Below are 23,427 nucleotides of genomic sequence, written 5' to 3' on the forward strand. Positions count from 1 at the left end.
TATGTGAGTTGTGATCAAATAATTTGCAAACAGAACGCAGTTTCCAAATTAGTTCACGCTCATATTCTTTTCTTACAGGTAGGGTAAGGTCTTTGCCCCAGGCAGTGACTACTTCACAACACACTTATGCTATCTTGCGGAGGAAAGCTGCCTCAGGGATTTGATGATGGGTGAGGGATCCTACAGTATAGGGAAGATTTTAAATGGTGCAGCATGAGGGGGCTAAAATAGAGCCCCCTGGATGAGAAATACAGCCACTACAACCAGTGAAACCATGACTGTTCACAGCAACTGTGGGAAAAAATCATTCTATGAATGAATTCATTTTGTGTTACGTTTTTTATTAAATATGCCATACATTAATTGTTTCTGTCTCTATAACAAACTTCATTGTGACTCAAACCTGCAAATTAAGTCAAGTGTCTCTCTAATGGAATGTTTACCTTCATGGTGGATAATTGTGTTTGCATGCCTATGTCACTGTCAACACAACAAATTGTTTCTTCAGAAAAATAAAGATTGAAAGTGAAAGTGGCAATACACATTAATTAATGAGTTAATCAGGCATGTTAGATTTGGTAGGCATTGAATAGTTGCTGATGGGGTTCTAAGAATAATGGTTTTGAAACAGTTCTGTGATACTCACCAAACTCTAATTTAATAAATAACCCCCCGCACCACCACCACCACCCCCGCATAAAGATCTTCAGGTTAAAAAAATTTTTTTTTAAATGTAAAAATTCACCACAAAGAGTGATTTACATTGCAACATTGTTGTAGCACTGCACACACACACACACAAATAAATCATAATTATTTCATTACCTTGTAGTAGATTGTGCTTGAGTATAATGTATTTGCAGGCTCCGTTTGTATATTTACACTGATTAAATCACAGATTTAAATTCAATCACCATATCTAGTCGACCCAGACCGTTTATGATCTGTAAAACCCTCTAAATAAATAGATGGTGCCGAATGGAAATGAACAAAATGGAAGCAAAAAAGAAAATAACCTATGCTTTGCATAATGCCCGCCTTTTGAAAATAGATACAGTTTGGGCTGGAATGAAGACTGATTTCATTCCCTCACTCCCCCATAGTTATAAAGAAGGAGCCTGGTCCTTTTTGGTCCTTGAGCAACATTTCTGACAATCAATCAGGTATGAGGGCTAATGTTAAAGATTAGTAGTCAAGTCAAGTCTAGTCACCTTTATTTATATAGCGCTTTTGTGTCAAAGCAGTTTTACAGTGTTAAACAGGAAAAACGTGTCCTGATAATGCAAGAGTACAACAGAAAACAGTCCGTTTATTCCCTTTAGTTAAAGGGTTAGGTTATGATTAGGGTTTGGGTTATAACTTGACAGGATTGCTGTTCCAGGACCAACAAAACATGCTGACCCAGCAACATGCCTGCAAAATCAGGATGTGAAGATCGGTCCTTAGTTATCAAATCAAACGAAACGGGTTAAATGTCAGATAAGATAAAAGAATGCAGCTTGGCCCGGAAATAAGTTTGACTTCATTCCCCACAACCAGCTGGTTTTAGAAAGGTTCTGCACAGTCCTTACAAACCACACAGACCATGAAATGTTTTTTGATGGCAGATAAGATAAATTATATACAGTGGCGTGAAAAGTTTTTTAAAATTTTTTGCCAATTTGTCACACTTAAAAGATTCAGATCATCAAACAAATTTTAATATTACACAAAGATAATGCAAGTAAATACAAAATGCAGTTTTTAAATAATTATTTCATTTATTAAGGGAAAAAAGCTGTCCAAACCTACGTGGCCCTACGTGAAAAATTAATTGCCCCTCCTGTTAAATCATGAAAGAACTGCAATTAACCACATTATTTTAGAAAGCTGAGTTCAGTTTCACTAGCCACACCCAGGCCTGATTATTGCCAGAACTGTTGAATCAAGAAATCACTTAAATAGAACCTGTCTGACAAAGTGAAGCATGCTTAAAGAGCAACACATCATGCTGTGATCTAAAGAAATTCAAGAACAGATGAGAATCAAAACAGTTGACATGTATCAGTCTGGAAAGGATTATAAAGCAATTTCTAAGGCTTTGGGACTCCAGCGAACCACGGTCAGAGCCATTATCCACAAATTGAGAAAACTTGGAACAGTGGTGAACCTTCCCAGGAGTTGCCGGCCAACCAAAATTACTCCAAGAGCACAACGACGACTCATCCAAGAGGTCATAAAAGAACCCAGAACAACATCTATCTGGGGCTGCTTTGCAGCTTCAGGACCTGGACAACTTGCCATAATTGACGGAACCATGAATTCTGCTCTCTATCAGAAAATCCTGAAGGAGAATGTCCGAGAATCAGTTTGTGACTTCAACTGTTATGTAGTTGGGTTATGTAGCAGGACAATGATCCCAAACACACCAGCAAGTCCACCTCTGAATGGCTCAAGAAAAACTAAATTAAGGTTTTGGAGTGGCCAAGTCAAAGTCCGGACTTAACTCCGATTGAGATGCTTAAACAGTCCATTCATGCTCGAAAACCCTCCAATGTGGCTGAATTAAAACAATTCTGCAAAGAAGAGTGGGCCAAAATTCCTCCACAGCGATGTGAAAGACTCATTGCCAGTTATCGCAAACACTTGATTGCAGTTGTTGCTGCAAAGCGTGGCACAACCAGTTATTAGATTTAGGGGGCAATTACTTTTTCACGTAGGGCCAGGCAGGTTTGGACAGCTTTTTTCCCTTAATAAAATAAATCATCATTTAAAAACTGAATTTTTCATTTACTTGCATTATCTTTGTGTAATATTAAAATTTGTTTGATGATCTAAATCTTTTAAGTGTGACAAATATGCAAAAAATTTAAAAAACAGGAAGGGGGCAAAAACCTTTTCACACCACTGTAAGTGGGTCTCGAATGTAGATTGGCATTCCTACAGTAGTCTAGACATCACAGTATATGCCTGAAACCAAACATTACTGTTTAATGACAAATTACAGTTGTGGGGTAAACCGTCAATCCTGGATACTACATTACAAAATAAAAAACAAAGACAAAAATTAAATAGTCAACATATTAGACAGGAAACAAAGAACTTTTAATGGTCTGATCTCATAAATTCACCATAAATAAATTCACATAAATAAAATAATTAAGTTGCCGAGCAAAAGAGGAATTGAGAAAAACACAAAGTAGACTCCACTAGATGTGTTTATAACTGTTGTGCTCACGGATGAATTAACTGTAGTGGTAGTCAGCTTTGATGCTCACTACCTGACAGACAGGGCTAGAGAAATCAGTGACCTTCCAAAAAAAGAAAGAAAAAAAGGTTAATCAGAGTCAATGAAGGGATAAAATGCTAATACTGTTTCCATGTAAAACACAAAGGCAGAGTGTTGCAGAAAGCTATATATTCTCCTCAGTGGATGGTAAATATTAATAATATATACTCTTGTTTGCAGCTTTCATAACAGTTACCTTAGTCATGACAGTGAACCGCAGTGCCACGTAATTTGAGTCACCAGACTCTGAATCTTCTGCTTCAATAGTGAGTGTGACATCCGTCCCTGACTCTGTGTCGGAGGGTGCAGTCAGTGTTACGGTTCCCTGAGCACTTCCCTCTGTTCCTGCGTCCAGAGAACTGGGGAAAGACAGGTTGAAGCTGCGGTCTGCCCGAGCTCGGATAGTGTAGTTGCCGCCTGTAGCATTAGTGACCAATGTAAAGTTGAGAAAGAAAGGAATTCCAGGCTCTATAGTGCTGTTTGGTTGGGCCTGAGAAGAAACATGTTTAATATGATTAGAGATATTATCAGTTTATTTTGCATGTGTCATATTATTTAGCAAATTCCATACAAGTCATACTAAGCTCATATAAAAGTTGTGAATTTTTTATTTTTTGGGTGAACTGGCCCTTCAAGCTCACAGTGATAGTAACTCTAGATCCTTGTTGCTGAGTGGGTGACTGTCTCTGGAATCGACTAGGCAAACATTGAGTTGAGTCATTCAACAGCAATCTCCTCTGGTCACAGAAACAAACAAAGTAGCATTTCAACCTGATCAGCAATCAGAGAAGCATTTTGGTTGTTTAATTCACATTGATGACACAAAAATATTAATATTAGTAATAATAATAACAATAATACAAATTTTTCATGTTTACACTCCCGTTCAGTAAGATTTTTTTATTTTTTAAAGAAATGTATACTTCTGTTCAGCAAGGATGCATTAAACTGATATATATATATCTGTGCATCATATATATATATATAAGCAGCACAACTGTTTTGTAAAATTGATTCCTTTGACATTTCTTGAGCACCAACTTATTGTATTAGAATGATTTCTGAAAGACCACATGACACTAGAGTAATGGCTGCTGAAAATTCAGCTTTGCCATCATAATTTTAGCAAACATCATACAATTTTATCATATCATACATTTTAAAATAGCCTACTTTAAATTAGAAAATAGTTGTTTGAAATTGTAATAATATTTTACTTTTTTAGAGTTTTACTGTATTGTTGATCGAGTAATGCAGCTTTGGTGAGCATAAGGTGATTGTTCTCCCAAAAATATAAAAACAATCTTACCAACCCAAAACTTTCGATCGGTACACTGTAAAAAAAACAAAAATACACTGACATCTGTGAAGCTGTGACAGTAAAATACCGACAGCTGTGGTTGCCAGAACGTCACTGTAAAAAATATGATAGCAACATTTTAGATTTTTTACTTAAATTTACAGTAAAAAAACGTAATTCATTAACTGATATAAAGTTAATATACCAACCTACTGAAATAATATCTATTTTGTACCATTGTAATACACTGAAAACCACAATAACAGGTAGTGAAAAAGTCACATGATAAATCAAAGCTCATCACAAGCAACTATATAGAAGGTGCACAGTGTTATTCACAGAAATACTAAACACCATCATGGTGACACACATTATACTAAAATAATGCAATAAACATTATTTAACAACATTAGATGTAAGATAAAACCCTTATGTACATAAGTGGTAAGATATTATTACTTACCTACAAGGCCCTTAATGGGTTAGCTCCTGCGTACCTAACTAGTCTTCTACCACGCTACAGTCCATCACGCTCCCTAAGGTCGCAAAACTCTGGACTTTTGGTATAGTACCTAGCAAAGTCCATTAAAGGAGATAGAGCTTTTTCGCATTTGGCTCCCAAACTCTGGAATAGCTTTCCTGATAACATTCGGGGTTCAGACACACTCTCTCTGTTTAAATCTAGATTAAAGACACATCTCTTTGGCCAAGCATTCAAATTATGCATCTCATAATCTTTTACTGCAGTTATATCTGCTCAAATGCACGTTATTAGTATACCCCTTAGCTTGGGTTGAACAAATCATTTTTGCTTGGTTGGAACAGCAGCTACGCTAATTATGTCTATTTGTTTCTGCAACTATGAATTACCTACTACCTGGATCATTAAGTGGGACTAAAATGTATTTGAAGGTTCCTCTGATGTTCCTCTCCTGCTGTCTATGATACTGAAGGACATTCTCTTGGCCTCTTCAATATCATCAGACATTAATAATTGACACCTGCGGTGTCACTCACAAAAGCCATAACTGAGGTCTGACTTGAGGCCCATCAATCTGAAAGAAAGAAAGAAAACTGGCTAAACCTGGACAACAGTATCAATTTCTGATTCTAGGGTGTGCTTTTGAACTTTGTCTCCGCATCAGCAGAATCTTTTTTTTTTGTCAAATTTGGCAACTTTAGGCATTTTTTCCAGATTTTTCCAAACTGCAACCAAATAAATTTGCAATACTGCATTCTATATAATTCATTGTTAGTCTTAGTGATCAGAATGTGTGAATTTGTGAAATCACACTAGACCAAGTAATTTTAATTTAATTGGGCAAAAGCTTAACCATTTGTTTCATTACAGAAGAGTTCAAAACTATGTGTGGTGTAAAAGGAAGATTTCATACCGAAGAAAGCCTTGGTCGTCTGTTGCCAGTCAGATGTCAGCTCTTCCATAGTAGCATCAATAATCTTCTCTGTTCCTCTCAAATGTAAATCAAATGCCAATTCACAAACATATTTTTGAGCAATAGAGATACTCAGATATGAATTGATATTAACGTTAATCACTTTGCCCTCTTAGGCAACAACGTTAAATGTTGAATGACTTTATAGAGTAAGATTACCAATTTCTATTAGTTCACTTGGATATTGCTGTGCTTATTTTAATGCATTGCTCTTTTTCCCCTTTGTCTTTTCTGTTCTGCGCCCCAGAGCGTTTCTCTCCTCTATTCATCTGACTCTATTGTAAAATAGTTACAAAAAAATAGGAGTACAGTTCAGCAAATAGAACAAAGTTGTTGAAGAAGTTAAAAAGTCAAACTTGGAATTTCATAGTTGTATACAAATAAAGTGGAACTAGCAGAATATAATACTTTAATAATATAAAATTGGATAGTGTCCACTAAAAGAATAGAAGCCTAATGTGTCAAAGGTTGAGCAGCTGATATGTAGGCCTACTCAGTTTATTATACATTTTGAACTAATTAAAAATGCTAAAAAACGTTAAATAAAAATGTTTCATTGCATTCTTTTTTAACAACTAAGCTTTTTTATTTTTGGATCCTTCCTGGATCAACATTACTGTCCAAAAATATAGACTAAACACAATCCCTACTCCTATACCTAACCCTACCCATAATTTATTCCTAAAATCAGTGTGAAAGGATAACTTATTAACAAGGGTGTATAAGCACCTAACCCTGATCGTAAGCCTAAAACAGATATTTCCTGAAAAGTTATCCCTCAATTCTGATTGGTTAATTGGAATGCTGTTCCAGGATCAACAAGGACGTTGATCCAGGAACATGTTGTACTTGGTGAAATCACGCTCACCGAATGTTATCACCACAGTTTGGCCCAGTGCAGCTTTTGCATGTAAGTGTGCTGGGGCCTAGATACACAGATAAGAGGGTTTTAAAAAAGTCTGCAGGTTTACGCCATAACAAAGGAGCAGTGCTTTCCAGTTCCACCCAGTTACTGTGGCTATAGAAATCCTGCACACAAACATAGTAACAAACAACACAGTGTTCGCATAAATTAATGAAAATATTGATTTTACTTAATAAAATTAAATATGTTAGTCACATTACATTCCTTTATGAATACATTCCTTGCACTCTTTTTATTCATTTATTTCAATTTGGGATAAATGTGACAGGTATATTCAGAAGTCTGTGCACCAAACTTTGTGAGAATTGGCCAGGAGGCACTATAATAAGTGAATTCTTGTTTTCACTCGCTGTATATCTCCAAGAATTTGCCCCAGTCTAAAATCTCCAGTAAATTGTCATACAAATTCGCAATTTACATGCATAAGCAAAAAAAACTTCTGAACGATCGGTGTATGACATCAAAGTACGTCTGCCCTATTATGGCTCTCGCGGTACTTTGATGTCATACACCGATCGTTCTGCGTAGCGCCGATACATCGCGAACAAGCCTAATAAATCGTAAGACTAGTTTGAGATGAGCAAAATCTGCGCAGAACCGATCACCGGTGATCACCGCGAGATGCATGCCGGTTAGAAAAGATATGACATATAATTTGGTAGTAAAACAAAGAGTTGCACGTTTTATTGGTGCAAATGAGTAGTGGTGATAATTATTTTGTACAACATTTGCAACTGAATTGTATTACTTAATTAGAAGCACCACAAAATTAAATTGTGTCATCTGTTATAGAGACTACTGAACAGACATTTAGAAGTTTATTTTAAAATGCAAAATAAAAATAAAGCTCTGAAAACACTTGCATTTTTACAACACTAGTGTGGGACATCAGGTAATGAAAAGTACATACACTTGTGGTCTTCATGCTCATTTGAACACTTCGAGCAAATAAAGGAAATATGTCATAGGCTATAAGTAGTCAAGTTGTCAAGTGCAAAGACCGCAACCCTGTCAACCCTCCAGTTTTTCCCGGGAATCACTTGCATTTTTACAACACTAGTGTGGGCCATCAGGTAATGAAAAGTACATACACTTGTGGTCTTCATGCTCATTTGAACACTTCGAGCAAATAAAGGAAATATGTCATAGGCTATAAGTAGTCAAGTTGTCAAGTGCAAAGACCGCAACCCTGTCAACCCTCCAGTTTTTCCCGGGAATCTCCCGTATTTTATCATTCTATCCCGCTTTCATCCCGTTTAAATATTTTCCCCTATTTCTCCCGTATTTTTAATCTTTCTATAAAAAAAATCCCACTGGGCATATTTTACATGTTTGCTACACTTTGTATGAAACGCATCCTTCTCACACAATCCACACATACAAATTTCAACCCATTTGTCCCCTCAACTTGGCAACCTACAACAACGAGGAGTAACGTACCGCGGGAAGGAATGGATCACTGGTAGAAATGGGACGGGAGACGAAGACTCAGGTGGTGCTCCGGTGAAAAAAAACAAAGATACATGCAAATTGAGATATATCTTACACTTCAAAAGGCTATGGTTTACTTGATTAAATATGAGCGCTGCAAGTTGCAAACTCAGGTGCTGCGCTGCTTTAGTTACCATTCCTGGCAAGCGAAAGAATGAAGAGAGAATGAATTTGCATTTTTCAATAAGCCCTTCTGCTTTTTGTTTTAGTCCAAAGCCAAAAACAACCCTTATTTTTACGCAGAAAACACGCAGTTTAAATAGTTTGATTATAATTGTTTAAATTAATATAATTAATATAATATAATAATTGATACTTTTGCCCCGCCCAATAGAAAAGCCAAATAGCCCAAAATCTCAAAACTGACTAATGCCTTACATTTTTAATCATTTAAAACATTATTTTTCAGCAGTTAAAATTTATAATCTTTAACTGGAAACTTCTCACAAAATATTACATATTATACATTTAGACAAATACTATAAACAAAAAACTGTTTATTAATTAGACAATTATTTGATTACCTTTTTACAGATTTTGTAAATACTATAATTTATGCACAGCCTCTTGTCAGTATATTTATACACCTTTACACACGTGATGAATGCCAGCATCACACATATATTTAATGTAAATTATGTATGTATACATGATAATCCTTTTTCGTAAGTGTCTGGCTGCAAGAATGTCAGTAAGGAAGAATATTTACTTCCTTATTAACTACTATTGTGGATTGTGCCCTTTTCAAATTACGCACATCTTGTGTTTGATCTAACCATAGCAAACTTGCTTTGGTTTCCCTGACAACTGTTAATGACCCATAACAATGCATAACTTACTCTCCCATAACAAACTTTCCCAGAACTTGGTTCAATATATATTTTAATATTAGTGGTAGATCAAAAATCACAATCGTACACTTCAATTTATTCATTCAGTCCTGAACCCTCTGAGCCAAGGAGAAACTGAATGAGAGTGGAAGCTATTGTAAAAAGCAAAACCAATACATGAGTTTACACAATGCTGATGCCCCTTATGTGAACTTTGTCTTTAATAAACGTTCAAAAAGATCAAGAGTATATACTACACAATGAGATCACAACTAGCCACAAAACCTAGTCCCAAATGCACCTGTTCACATTCAACAGAAAGTGAAAGTTACATTTCAAAAGTAAACCTTAACCTTGATTCTTTGATATTTATAAAGCTCTTTTACCCCAGACAGTTCAAGACAAGTAAAGATTTTAAAATATACTGCTTGCTGTGCTAAATGTTATTTAGAAACATACAAAATGGCAAACGATAAAACAGAAGAAAGAAAGGCACACGGAAAGCGAGTAACAGCCACTGAAAATAGCATTTGCTGTTGAGACAGTGAGTTGCAGTGTGACATAATTCAGATCAGTGGATCCCGGAGCTTCTGCCTCAATAGTGAGTGTGACATCCGTCCCTGACTCTGTGTTGGAGGGTGCAGTCAGTGTGACACTTCCTTGAGCGCTTCCCCCTGTTTCAAGAATCAGAAATCTGGGGAAAGACACGCTGAAGCCCTGGTCATTCCGAGCTCTGATAGTGTAGTTGCCGCTTGTAGTATTAGTGGCCACTGTAAAGTTAAGACTCAACGGAACTCCAGGCTTGGTAATGTTCTGTGATTGGGCCTGTGGAGGAACAAATTTGGTAAATGCATGTTATTTGTCCCATATAGTGATGAGCTTTTAAAACTCTTCTTTTTTATTTTTGGTACCAAACTGTGATGTAAAATTAAGTGTATTTTAATTAATAATTGTTGTAAATTAGATATTTGTGTTTGTGTACACAGACAGCATTTTACCATATAGTACTTACCATGACTGTTATTCTAGATCCTTTATGCTGGGTGGGTGACTGTCTCTGGAATCGATTAACCAATGACGAGTCATTCAGTAGCCCTTTCAGCTGCACCACAAACGCCCACTCTGGGATTCTGTCTATGTTGACCAGGAAGTCTGTCGCACCAACAGCTTTGATAGTTCCACTAACAACATCAGATCCTGAAGCTTCAACTAGAAGCACATCAGTCACTGTGAATGAATCTCCTCCGGTCACAGAGACATAGAAAGTAGCATTTCGACCTGATTAGCAATCAGAAAAACAGTGAAGTATCAGTACCATGTACATATATGACGAACAAAGTTATTAGGGTGCAGTAACATTAGCGAAATTTCGCCAGGAAAAAATGGTCCTTTGTCAATAGTGTCATGACCAATCAGTATGCTGTTGGTCAAATCTGTGAATTTGCATGAAAAACTTGAACCCAATGCAAAATCTGCATGGGGAAAAGTTTCATCCATATGCAAAATTCCCAATCATGTGGATTCTGATTGAAATTACTAGGTTTTGTTCATGAAATTTCAACTTTTGTGTGGATGTTTCCATATTTTAAATATAAATAAAGGATGCATGATGCCTGCAACATGACAGAGGACAAGCGGTCTGGAGAATGGATGGATGGATGATGCACGATGTTGTACCAATAAAAGGCCGGGTGAAACTCTGTCCCCATGAGTCTCCATGACCTCCCTCAACTATCTTCACAAAGTAAAAGAGGACGTCCACAGAACTCTGACCTGTATTTACAGTTGAAGGAATTTTGAGTTATGGACTGGCTTATAGGCATTTATTTTTAATTTACATTGCAAGAAATCACCACCAAAATCTTTATGGTAAATAATCCATGTCCTATACAACATTTTACAGAAGATTTTCTGGAGTTATTTCTTGCAAAAATAAACCCTTTACCAGTAACTCTCAGGTTGTAGGAGCTTGTGGAGTTTATACTGATCTTCCATTCCCCTGCATGGTTGGCAGAGTTGAGTTTCACTCTCTTTAGATTCCCTACAGTCAGGATGCTGCCCAGAGGACCATCAGCCACTGAACCTGACTGAGACACACCTGAAAGTGCCAAATATATAATTACATTAAGCGTGGAATCCATTAAATCAGATGTTATTTGCATAATAATTATTACATAATTAATTGCAGAACCCGAACATGCTATGCAGCCTTAAAGCTCTACTCTACCCAAAAATTAAAATTCTATCATCATTTTCTCAATCTCATGCTGTCCCAGATGTATGACAGTTGGCTGGAAGCTATGGTTTATAGTATCTTACCTACACCTATCGTTTACCTTCAGAAGACATTGATTCATCGGGCTTGTCAAAATACCCAAACCTGCAGTCTTGGCCACATGAGAGTGCGTGCACGCAACAGGAAGTAAGTGCGCAAGACTGTCCCAAATGCCAAAGATGCCAAAATGCCCTTAACGCACACTAAATCCACATTATCTTGAATACCGCGTCGGAGTGGTATTTGAGGCTAAGCATATCCCATCAGTCATCATGTTCTGGAAATAAATAGTGAGACTTTTTGCCGAGATCTTGCGAGAGGTCACTGAAACTTTTCCAGTGTAAGCTAAATATGAATAATAATTAGATATTACATATAATTTAAAATAAGTACATTTATTTATATACATTTATTATATATACATTTAACAAAAGTTGTACATTTTATTGGTGGCAGAGATTAGTATTTTGTACCATATTTGCAACTGTTTTTTCATCACTTAATTAGAAGCACCACAAATTAAATTATTAAATTGTGTTGTTTGTTATAGGGACTACTTAACAGACATTTGGAAGTATTCAAAATCAAAATAAACCTCTGTAAACACTTGCATTTGTATAACTCTATAAGTGTCTCCCATCGGGTAAGGAAAAGTTCTACGCACACTTGTGGTCTTCACACCCACTTGAACACTTATAAATACAGGAAATATGTCAGGTAAGTAGACAAGTGGTCAAGTGCAAAGACAGCAAGTGTGGGTATTTGGACAGGCCCATTAATTGTGGTCATATGGTTTACCATTGTGTTTGCTTTGTGTGGTTTTTGAAGCTTGCATTATATGGAGTTACAGAGATGGGTTATTTTTCTAGAAATTTTCGTTTGTATTTATCTGAAGAAGGAAACTTATATACATTTGGGACGGCATGAGGTTGAGTAAATGGGAGAATTTTCATTTTGGGTTGAGTATCATTTTAAACACTATGAAACTGATTGAATACATACAGTACAGTACAGTAGCTGAGCATTCTGTTCATAAATGTGTTGGTTTACCAGTAGGGCTGTAGAGAGTAAAGACTGGAGAGTCTCCTGTGATATACACAGTCACATTGGACAGAGTTGGATCTAGCAAAAAAGAAAAGTTTTCTGCCTTAGGCGGATTTCTCGCTGCCTGAAGAACAGTCACCTTCAAGAAACAGGTTATACCACATTAGAGTTACAGAGTTACCTCCAAGAACAGCACAGCACAAACTAAATTAGGATATGACTGGCGATATAAAGCAAATGACATTTACATTATAAAATGCATGTCTATGTAATAGTGATGATAGAAGTACTGTTAATGTATATTGATAATATATAACATAACATTGTGATCTCATTGTTAGAACTTACCAGGTCAGCAGTGATTAAATCTGTAATGACTGCAGTGGCCTGAGATAATGTAGTGTTTGTGACATCTATGGTCTGTCCACCAGAAACATGGGCCAGGTCTCTGTACAACTGTATTTCTGACTGAGACAATGATCTTGATAATGAAACATTCTGTCGACTACGTGTTGAGGTGGAGTTTGTCAGCAGGAAAGTGACCTGCAGTGCGGGAAGAAAGAAACATCTTAAGACAAAGTATCTCTAACACAACAGATCCTAACTGAAGGACAAATCAAGCTTTTCTGGAACTCACTTTTGACTTGGTGCTTTCTATCATGGCCTCAGCTGAACTTTTTAATTCTGTGTCCTTTGCTGAAGCATCAGTGAAAACAAAAATATCTGATGATGGAGGAGCTCGTGTCAATGTCAACTATAGATTCGTGAAACAATGAAAGACAAGACAAAAACTTTCAGCATTATAATGACTCTCCATGTTGTGATTATCAAAGCTTACCACAATTATTTCTTTCAAAACTATACTTTCAAAATAAATACTTGGCCATTTGTTTTTGAGTGTACTGGTTTCAGTGTGAACTTTTCTTAGGCTAAATGAAGTATTATATCGCTGTCTAAAAGATACTGAACACACACACACACCAGCAGTCCTGACAGGCACATCCCTGGGTTTACACTATCAGATGCCGACAGGGAATTGATTTGCTCTTTGAACTTATCTGCATCCCCAGTTCTTATCAGAAGTCCGAAATCTGTGTAAAAAACACAAACACGTCACTACAAGGCACTGCCAGAGCAAGAACATGCACAGTGCATTTTCAACGTAAACTGTGGTCCATATATCTCAACAAGCTATATGGAACAATATAAATATGGTGAATGTTTTAGTTTTATTTTAATTTTAAAAGCACCAGTACATAAAGGACTTTCTTAATTTTATGGAACAATATATTTCATCCATATTTATAGTATGTTAATATAGTTATAAAAACATATAATTACAGAAATGTTTCATAATGTTTCAGAAATGTTTTTATAGCACAATGTGACTACCCTGGTCATTAAATTGGACTAGAATGTATTCTGAAGGTTCCTCTGATGTTCCTCTCCTGCTGTCTATGATGCTCATGGACACTCTCTTGGCATCTGCGATGTAATTAGACAAACTGCCTGTGGTGTCAATCACAAAAGCCAGAACTGAGGTCTGACTGAGGCCCATCAGTCTGAGAGAGAGAGAGAGAGAGAGAGAGAGAGAGAGAGGAAAGGTAAGCAATAATTTTACCAATGTTGACCAAATGTGTGCACTATAAGCTAGAGATTTGAATAAGAAGAAGTGTTAAGGAGATTTTATATCTATGGCTGACGGCACGACTAACTCACTATTGCATAGCTTTCAAAAAACTTCGAATACGGTGCATAAATATGGACTGCTTATGCTACTAGGAAGAAGAAGAAAAAACGCCTCATACCGAAGAAAGTCTTGGTCGCCTGTTGCCAGTCGGATGTTTTCCAGCAGTTCCATAGTAGCCTTGATGGCCATTTCAGCAGCTTGCTGGTGAAGGAAGCCATGATCTGAACTGATGTCATCCTTATTAATGCCTCCAGTGGGTTCTGTTGAACTGGTCCTGTCAAGAGCGCTGCCATGGCTACACTTGCCTGAGAGAGTTAAATATTAAAGTAAGTGTTTGTAAATGTAGAGCTTTGTAGTCTCAATTCAAAGCATCTTGAACTCTGCAATAAAGCTGCAATTAAATGGTAATTGATGGTGTTAATTTAAGGGATGTCTGATGGTCTTTCTAACTACCATAGTTGAGGTTTTTGGGTTGTTTTTGTGGGCATTTTTGCCCATGTATCCAGTAGAGCATTTGTGAGATAAGGCACTGAGGTTGGACAAGAAGGCCTGACTTTCAATCCCTATTCCAGTTCACCCCAAAGTTGTTCAGTGGGGTTGAGGTCAGGGCTCTGTGTGGGCCAGTCAAGTTTTTTCACACAAGATTCATTCATCCATGTCTTTATGGACCTTGTTTAGTGCACTGGGACACAGTCATGCTATAATAGAAAAGGGCCTGCCCCAAACTGTTTGCACTTTACAGTTGGCACAATGCAGTCAGGCAGATAATGTTCTCCTGGTATCCACCACTCCACAGAACTTGTTTCCACTGCTCCAGAGTCCAGTGGAGGCTACACCAGTCAATCTGATGCTTGGTATTGTACTTGGTAATGTGAAGCTCGCATGCAGCTGTTCGGCCATTGAAACCCATTCCATTAAGCTACTGCCACACAGTTTTTGTGCTGTTATTAATGCCATTAAATGTTTGTATCTCTTTAGCTATGGAATCAGCAGAGTATTGTAGACTTTTACGCACCATGTGGCTCAGCACTCAACGACCCCACTTTGTGACTTTACATGGTCTTCTGTGTCGTGGCTGAGTTGCTGCTGTTCCTAAACGTTTCTACTTTCCAATAATACCACTTACAGTTGACAGTGGAATATATCAGGGATACAATTTCACAAACTTATTGCAAAGGTGGCATCCTTTCACAGTACCAAGGTTGAATTGACTGAGCTTTTCAGAACAACCCATTTTTTTCACAAATGTTTGTAAAAATGCAGACTGCATGGTGTGGCAATATCCTGACCCAAAATGACCAGTGCCTTTTTCATTTTCCACTTTTTTTCCCCTTACATGTAGAAGATAGGAATATAGCACTTTGATAACTACTACTTTAAAAAGCCAAAACAGCACTACCTATCAATGCTAATGAATGAGATGCTAAGTTTCCTTACCTGCAGGTTTGTCTGGGATTAAAAGGTGGAAATATCCTGAAGTTAACATTTTCTGCTGGAGTACCTCTGGGAGAATGTTGTCACTGCAGTCTTCTCCGACACAGCTTTTGCATGTTTTTGTATTGGAACCTAGACATTTATCCATCCAGAAATACATACAAATTACTTGACATATCAAGGTTATATAATATGATACAGTTGATTGGGGAATTTAATTTTGAGATTAATACATAGACTATTTTAGAAGCAAGTATACAACACAGTACTTGCTAGGTTGTTGAGAGGAAGCTCAGGTTTAATCAGTGAGTTGAAAGGAGCAGTGCTTCCCAGTTCCACCCAGTTACTGTGACTATAGAAATCCTACACACAAAAACACATTAGTTTTCTAACTTGCAAAATTATATACTCAGTGTAGTCCTATTGTAACTCATTATAAACCACTGACAAAGCCAATGCTGAACACAATATACTTTGTGTAATAATACTGAGCAGTTTTATTGTGCATATTTTAAATTTGTCTAAAGTGCATCAGATTAAATTCTGATCTTCCAAAACTACACAAGATGCAGATCTTTGATTTTTATTAAAAATACTCAACACTTTTAGATTTCATGGCATGAGGCTGGCATAAAATTAAAATTACCTTCACAGGATTTACATACCTGTAAAGTATGACATACAGCCCCAAGAATGGAGCGGGCAGACAAATAGTTCCCATTTTTGATGCTGACTTTCACAGCAGCTACGCCCTGAGTGATGAGGTCTCGTCCATTTATGAAATCTTCATCATCAAAATGATGAGCAGTACTGAACACTTTTAGATCCACAGCTGCATTGCTAAGGGAAGTCTGAATAATAGCCAGATTGAAAGTGGATAGTTTTAATGAGGAGGAATATGAATTTGAGCAGGCTTTCTGGACGGTAGTTACAGTCAGTTTGCTGTTGATCTAAAGTGGGAAGTAGAGGGGGAAAATGTAATTTAATAATATATTTAATAAAATAATAGATAAATAATATATTTAATAAAATAAATACAAATATGTATTCATGAAGGTTAAGATTAAAAAAACTAATAATAAAAAAATTACATAAACTAGTAAATTTGGCCATGCACAAAAGAGGATAGCAAGACTTGGCAATTAAAGCATGTAAAGCAAACTCATGTTCATCATCACAGAATGTCATAAAGAGTTAACTGGTTTACAACTAGACTTGTTTCTCTTTGTATAAAGGTAAGTTCTTTTAATGTTAAAATACTTTCTTTTAACATTTTAAACAACAGAAACAATGCAAGTTTGTTCCTAAAACTATCTGTTAAAGATTTCTTAAATAACTAGCTAAAACTATTTTTATATACAATATTTAATTTTAATTCTATTTTTTTATTAGAGTGCACAAAAAAGTGCATGCCACTGCTGATAGAGCTACACAATCTTGCCTTTCTCTGTTTTTAAATCATTTAATTTTAAATACATTTTAAATGCATAAAATAGATGTGTAGGTTTTTTCCTGTCTGTTGCCTTTCACATCATAGCTCAGGACAGTCATTAGGTTGTATGACATTTCAGTGTGATAAGGCTGCAGGAATAATCTCAGTTAAGATTAAATAATTTGTAAACAGCGCATGTAGTTCCCAAATTTGTTTAAGCTCATATTCTTACAGGTAGAGCAAAGTCTTTTCCCCGGACAGTGGCCACGTTTCGGCACACCTCTACCATCTTGCGGAGGAAAGCTGCCTCAGTGATTTGTTGATGGGTGAGGGAATCATCAGTAGGGAGGATTTTGAAGGCTTCAGCCTGAGGGGGCTGAAATAGAGGCCCCTGGAGGAGAAATACAGCCACTACAACCAGTGAAACCATGACTGTTCACAACTGTGGGAAAATTAATAGTGGGAATTAATTCATTTCTTACAAAAGTCATTCTTTTTTTCATTTTTACAAAATATGCCATATTTCCATTTTCCTTCCGGTGTCTTTAATAATAACCCTGATAGATGGAATAATGTTTCAAACCTGCAGATTAACTCCTCCAGTTAAGTCAAATGCTTATTATCTGCCTTTTAATCAGCTCCTGGATATCTTAGTAGTTTAGTGTTTTTTGTTTGTTTGTTTTATTTGATGTTTACATTCATGGTTTATTGTATGTACACTCTTAAAAATAAAGGTGCTTCACGATGCCATAGAATAACCTTTTTTGTCTAAATGGTTCCATAAAGAACCTTTAACATCTGAAGAACCTTTCTGTTTCACAAAAGGTTCTTTGTGGTGAAAGACGGTTCTTCAGATTACAAAAAGGTAAGAAAGAGATGGTTCTTTAAAGAACCTTTGACTGAATGGTTCTTTGTGGAACCAAAAATGGTTATTCTATGGCATCGCTTGAAGAACCTTTTGAAGCACCTTTATTTTTAAGAGTGTACTGCTGTCTGCAACAAATTGCCTCTGAGACATTAAAGATTGAAAGTAAAAGTGGTGACCCAACAAAACACTACATATTTTGGATGTCTCTCTCTTGTGACATTTCAGGTCTTGCAGCACCCTATTGAAGTAATAAGTGATCAGGTTGGATTAGGTAAACACTGGAAATGTGCAGTGCTGAAGGGGATCCAGAACAATGTTTGGAAACTTTTCTGTAACCAAACTCTAATCTAACATATGAACTCCCAAATAAAGATCGCAAGTATTAACAGAAAATTCACCACAAAACTGTTTAGCTTATTTTCTTTACAGAATTTTCTTTTAGAGGTATTTAAAGCTAATAAGAGAAATTGAGAGAGAGAAAAAAGTGTCAAAGTTGTCAAATGAGTGGAGGAAATAAACATGCAGAGTTGGGTAGATTACTTAAAAACTGTAGTTTGTTAATGATTACGTGATGAAAACTGTAGTTAGCAACAATCTAGATTACTCATTTTAGGTCATGTATTCTGACTACTTTTAGATTGATTTTAGATTACTTTATCAAACTTGTTTTAAACGTACCATTAAATGTACCATATTGATATAAAAAAAAAGCAAAGAGAAAGAAACTATATTCCTTTTTTTTTATATCAACATAATAAAATGCATTAAACATTACATTACACCAGGGTTTCCTAAACTGGGCTTAATGTAAGAACTGCAGTGGGTTTGTGAGTTGATAAAAAGCGAATAATTAATTAAATCATAAAAATGTAAAATAACAATAATTTAAACACCTGTACACTAAAAAATATAAATATTTAATTTGTTGACCTGCATGTCAATGTGACCATTAACTGACAACAGAAAACTGTAAACATGTGAATGTGTTGTTAAATTCTTTTAAATATTAACCCCCGCAAGAATATTTTAAGTAAGTATTATATGCCAAAAGTGTTTGGCTGACAAAAACATTTGGGACTACAAAAAAAATAAAAAAATAAATATTATATATAAGTCCTTATAAAAATAAGTAAAATAAATTAAATGAATGACAATAAATTGTGAATAATTCAATGCCATTGTGTGAATAATATGTAATCATGTAATCCATGACAAATTAACTGTAATTTGATTATGAGAATTTTACAAAGTAATATACTCTAATTACTCTAAATACTTAATTTTTGGAATCTCATTACATAATCCAGATTACATGTAATCAGTTACTACCCAGCACTGTAAACAAGGAGAATATATATTCAGTTTTGTTTTTGAATTACTACAATTGTCTTTTAGTACTAAATTTCGAATATAAATGTAATATACTGCATGACCAGAAATGTCTTAAGTAAATTCAACATTACACAATCTCAAAAGAAAGAAAAAAAGACAGAAAAAATTATATTACCTTGTAGTTTTCTTGAGAATAATGCATTTCCAGCTCCGTGTACATTTATATCCTTTTACATATGACGTCAACGTCACACGTAAATGTTGTAGGCCACAGTCAAATAAGTGATTGCATGAATGATCAAATTTGACTACCTGTTTCCATTTTAACCATAATTATGTGCTTTTCACATTAAAAAATAATAATAGTAGGCTTACCAAATCAACAAAATAAATCCACCCAGACTGTTTATGATCTATAGAATTTCCTTAATATAGAGGAGGTGATTGAGAATGGAAGCAAAAAAGAAAGTAACACACGTTAAATCAGGTTTGTGCAATGTTGCAGCCTTTTGCAAACAGATACAGTTTGAGTTGGAATGAAGAAGGATTTCATTCCCCACACCTCGCTGGTCTTAAGAAGCATCTGCCTGGTCATTGTTGGTGCTGGAACAACATTGTTGACAACAAATCAGATGTGAGGACTAATGTTAAGCTGACCCAGGAACAGGACGTGCCGGTTGGTCCTTTGAAATCAAATCAAAAGAAACTGTTTAAATGTCAGAATGTCATAAAATAAAAGAAAGTAGCTTGGCCTGAAAAGAAGTTTGACTTCATTCCCCACAACCTGCTGGTCTTACAAAGCTTTTGCACAGCTCTTACAAACTGCACAGACCATGAAATAGTTTTAATGCCAAATAAGACAAAGTAGGCTATGCTTAAGGCTGGAATGTAGATCCACATTCCTATCTGCCTGAAACCAAACATTCCTGTTTAATGATAGTTGTGGGGTAAACTGACAATCCTGGATACTACCAGAGGCGGACAGCAACTAAGTACATTTACTTGAGTATTGTACTTAAGTACACTTTTTGAGTATCTGTACTTTACTTGAGTATTATTTTTTCTGGGAACTTATGACTTTAACTTCACTACATTTGAAAGACAAATATTGTACTTTTCACTCCACTACATTTCTATCAAGGTCCTCGAAGTAGAAAGACGTTACTATGTAGCAGCTTTGAAAGTCAGTGGGTGATTATTTTTCTTCTCTAAAACTTGACTTTCTTTTTGTTCAGACAGTTTATCAGTAATCCCTCTTGTAGGGTACATTGCATAATCAGCATATTAAATAAGAAATGAGCTTTTAATTGCCGGATGAACACAATCTCTGCATTTGTGCTGACTGAATCAATTATGCAGTGTAATTGGTTGACTCAAACCTATCACAGGACAAATCAAAATCTAAAACACCCAGTTTAAATGAGCAATATCACACGAGTAGGCACGAGGCCGAGAATCACATCCGTGCCGATACAGCCATATACGGAATCGTCCCGTATTTAAGGCATATGCCGTATGAACACCTAGACCATACGAATAACAAACTCTAAATTGAGAATGAATCATTCTTTTTTGACAAGTGTTTTTTAATGACTGTGTTTTGACTTCAGCAAATCAGTTTGAGCGCATGCAAACAACGTGATTCCAACATCCAGCCACGCAAGAAAACGTGCATTTTCCTGAGGGAAGACGTGATCAATAAGGAAAGTCGTATTTACATTTAAGTAACTTTCAACGTATTTTTAACCTTGATCAGTCTTAAAACACAAAATGACCAATGAAGTGCCAAGCACCCAAAGCAGTACATATTTATTCTATAAGTTCTCTTTAACTGAAAAATATGCATTTTCATACTGTAGTAGGCCTACTGTATATTACACACACGCACCAGAAGTCAGAAAGAGCTTTATTGCCTATAGCCTATGTTTGCACATACAAGGAATTTGTTTTAGTGTCACAATATTCAGCTTCATTATTCCAGATTTTAGTGTCACATGATCCTTCAGAAATCATTCTAATATGCTGATTTATAATCAATGTTGGAAACAATTGTTTTCCTTAATATTTTTTGGGACCTGTGATATTTTTACAGGATTCTTTGATAAATAAAAGGTTAAAAAGAACAGTATTTATTCAAAATAAAAATTGTGTTAAATATACACAACTATTCCAACAACAAAAAAAAGTTTGGGGTCAGTAAATTTCTTTTTTTCTTCTTCTTCTTCTTCTTTTTTTCTTTTTTTTAAAAGAAACTTTTAGAATACTTTTATTCAGCAAGGATGTGTTAAATGGATAAAAAGTGATATTGTTAGAAAAGATTTCTATTTTGAATCAATTCTGTTCTATTTAGCTTTTTATTTTATTTATAGAACACAGGTTCCAAAAAAATATTAAGCAGCACAACAGTTTTAACACTGATAATAAATCAGAATAAGAATGATTTATAAAAGGATCATGTGACACCGAGGACTGGAGTAATGATGCTGAAAATTCAGTGCTGCGTCACAGAAATAAATTATATTTGAAAGTATAATAATTAAGATAGGAAACAATATTAGAACTTATTTTCCTTTTCTGCAACCCAGCTACGAGTATATTGCGTTTATACAACAGTTCTAAGGCATGTGTGTAAATACATAAGAAACAACAACGGAGTGTCTTTAAAAACCCTCTTTTGTGTAGAACTACTTCCTTCTGCCACTGATTCAAATCTCAGTTTGACAGTTTAACAGCTGAGCCCAAGCCTCCGTTACTAATTCGAAAATGTCACCGCTGGAGGATGATGTTATTTCATTAACATTGTCTGATTCAGGGGCCAGTGCTCTGCTGGGATCAGCCCAGCAAATGCAGGATGTCTGAGGAGGGCAAAGAAGCTGAGGCTGAGCCTTCCCAATCCTCCTGCCCTGCGTATGATGAGCTTTTGGAAATTATGGATCGCGCCACGGCGAGGTTTTACTTGCTGTGAAGCGGGTGAAGAAAGTGACGTCGCGTAATATCTCGATGAACGTTATTTTTCTGGCCATAACCCTCCAGGTCAGGTGAGCCTTCCTTTCTTCCTGTTTTCCATATAAAGATTGAGAAGGAATGGAAGAGGCCGTTTTTTCCTCACGCATCCATCGATTCCAGCATACGAGTTATGCCAATATTGAGACGATGCATGAAAGCGGTTATAAAAAAACAGCTATCTCTCTATGGGTGAGACATCCTCTAAGACTCCCCTCCTTGACATCTTGCTTGCACGTTATGCTTTGCCCTCTTTTCTAAAATCCTGTACGGTAAGAGCTACGCGCAACAGCTCCGTGCTCTTTCTGAGTGGTTTAAAAACCTGATTCCGCCTTGGGCACCACTACTCCTATGTATCTTCTGGATGCCTACTTTAACAGGGTGTTGCTACTAGGGGTCTGTTGATATTAGCATTTTTTTTACTATAGTGAATAAACTGTATTAATGAAGGAAATGTTTAAGGTGTCTGAATAAATTTTGGTTTGACTGTACATATATATATATTACATTTTTAAGTGCTGTGCTTTAAGTGCTGTAGGTTTTTCCCTTTAAATAGGTCATTTTATAAGTTCTTGAGGTGTGCAAAATTAATTTTAAAATGATTCTTAAAATATAAATATAAAATAACGAACAACATTAAGTAATTTAATAATACACTTGTCTATAGTAATTATCTCTCTCTCTCTCTCTATATCATCTGTTCCTGTTGCCATTGAAGATGTATTATATAAAATAGGACGCTGCCCTACGGCTAAAATTAGCGCTTCCTCCATTTTTGAATTTCTGTACAGAGAGGTCACGGAGTGACGTATCGATCTTCTACTCATAGACATATAAATACTGTTGTGATTAGGGATGGGCGTATCGATCCAAAGTATCGATATATCGATACTGACGCGAGTATCGAAAGTAGCGATACTCAAACAAAAAATATCGATACTAAGGTGTTTTATTTACCAGTGATCTAGGGGTCGCTATGGGGAACGGTATACCCACGCCACCATGCTGAGGGGAGTGCATGCCAGAACTATGGCGAGCACTAAGTACCAACTCTACCATATTGCTATGGGAGTTGCCCCTG

General features: G+C 36.1%; 1 protein-coding gene across 1 annotated transcript; it reads right to left on the reverse strand.

The window, feature by feature from the left end:
• Positions 1-9,286: 9,286 nt before the first annotated feature.
• On the reverse strand, positions 9,287-19,573 carry vwa10.1 (von Willebrand factor A domain containing 10, tandem duplicate 1). The gene is made up of 15 exons (XM_016243525.1): positions 19,519-19,573; positions 17,376-17,585; positions 16,377-16,661; positions 15,981-16,074; positions 15,715-15,843; positions 14,396-14,582; positions 13,980-14,149; positions 13,569-13,678; positions 13,225-13,341; positions 12,936-13,130; positions 12,594-12,726; positions 11,214-11,366; positions 10,946-11,041; positions 10,281-10,546; positions 9,287-10,093 (listed from the first exon to the last, which is right to left on the reverse strand). The coding sequence occupies exons 2-15, from the start codon at positions 17,571-17,573 to the stop codon at positions 9,716-9,718; spliced, it is 2,511 nt and encodes an 836-aa protein (XP_016099011.1). The 5' UTR covers positions 17,574-17,585; positions 19,519-19,573; the 3' UTR covers positions 9,287-9,715.
• Between the last annotated feature and the right edge of the window lie 3,854 nt (positions 19,574-23,427).

The sequence above is a fragment of the Sinocyclocheilus grahami genome, unplaced genomic scaffold (assembly GCF_001515645.1).
Source record: "Sinocyclocheilus grahami isolate Dianchi unplaced genomic scaffold, SAMN03320097.WGS_v1.1 scaffold693.1, whole genome shotgun sequence".
Classification (NCBI taxonomy): Eukaryota; Metazoa; Chordata; class Actinopteri; order Cypriniformes; family Cyprinidae; genus Sinocyclocheilus; species Sinocyclocheilus grahami.

Coding starts and splice junctions, on each gene's coding strand:
- vwa10.1 (XM_016243525.1), bottom strand. CDS start 17,573: ATGGTTTCACTGGTTGTAGTGGCTGTATTTCTCCTCCAGGGGCCTCTA. Junction 13,679..13,979: donor AGTCCAATTTAATGACCAGG/GTAGTCACATTG, acceptor TTTTTTACACAG/ATTTCGGACTTCTGATAAGA. Junction 11,042..11,213: donor CTACAACCTGAGAGTTACTG/GTAAAGGGTTTA, acceptor CTGTAAATACAG/GTCAGAGTTCTGTGGACGTC.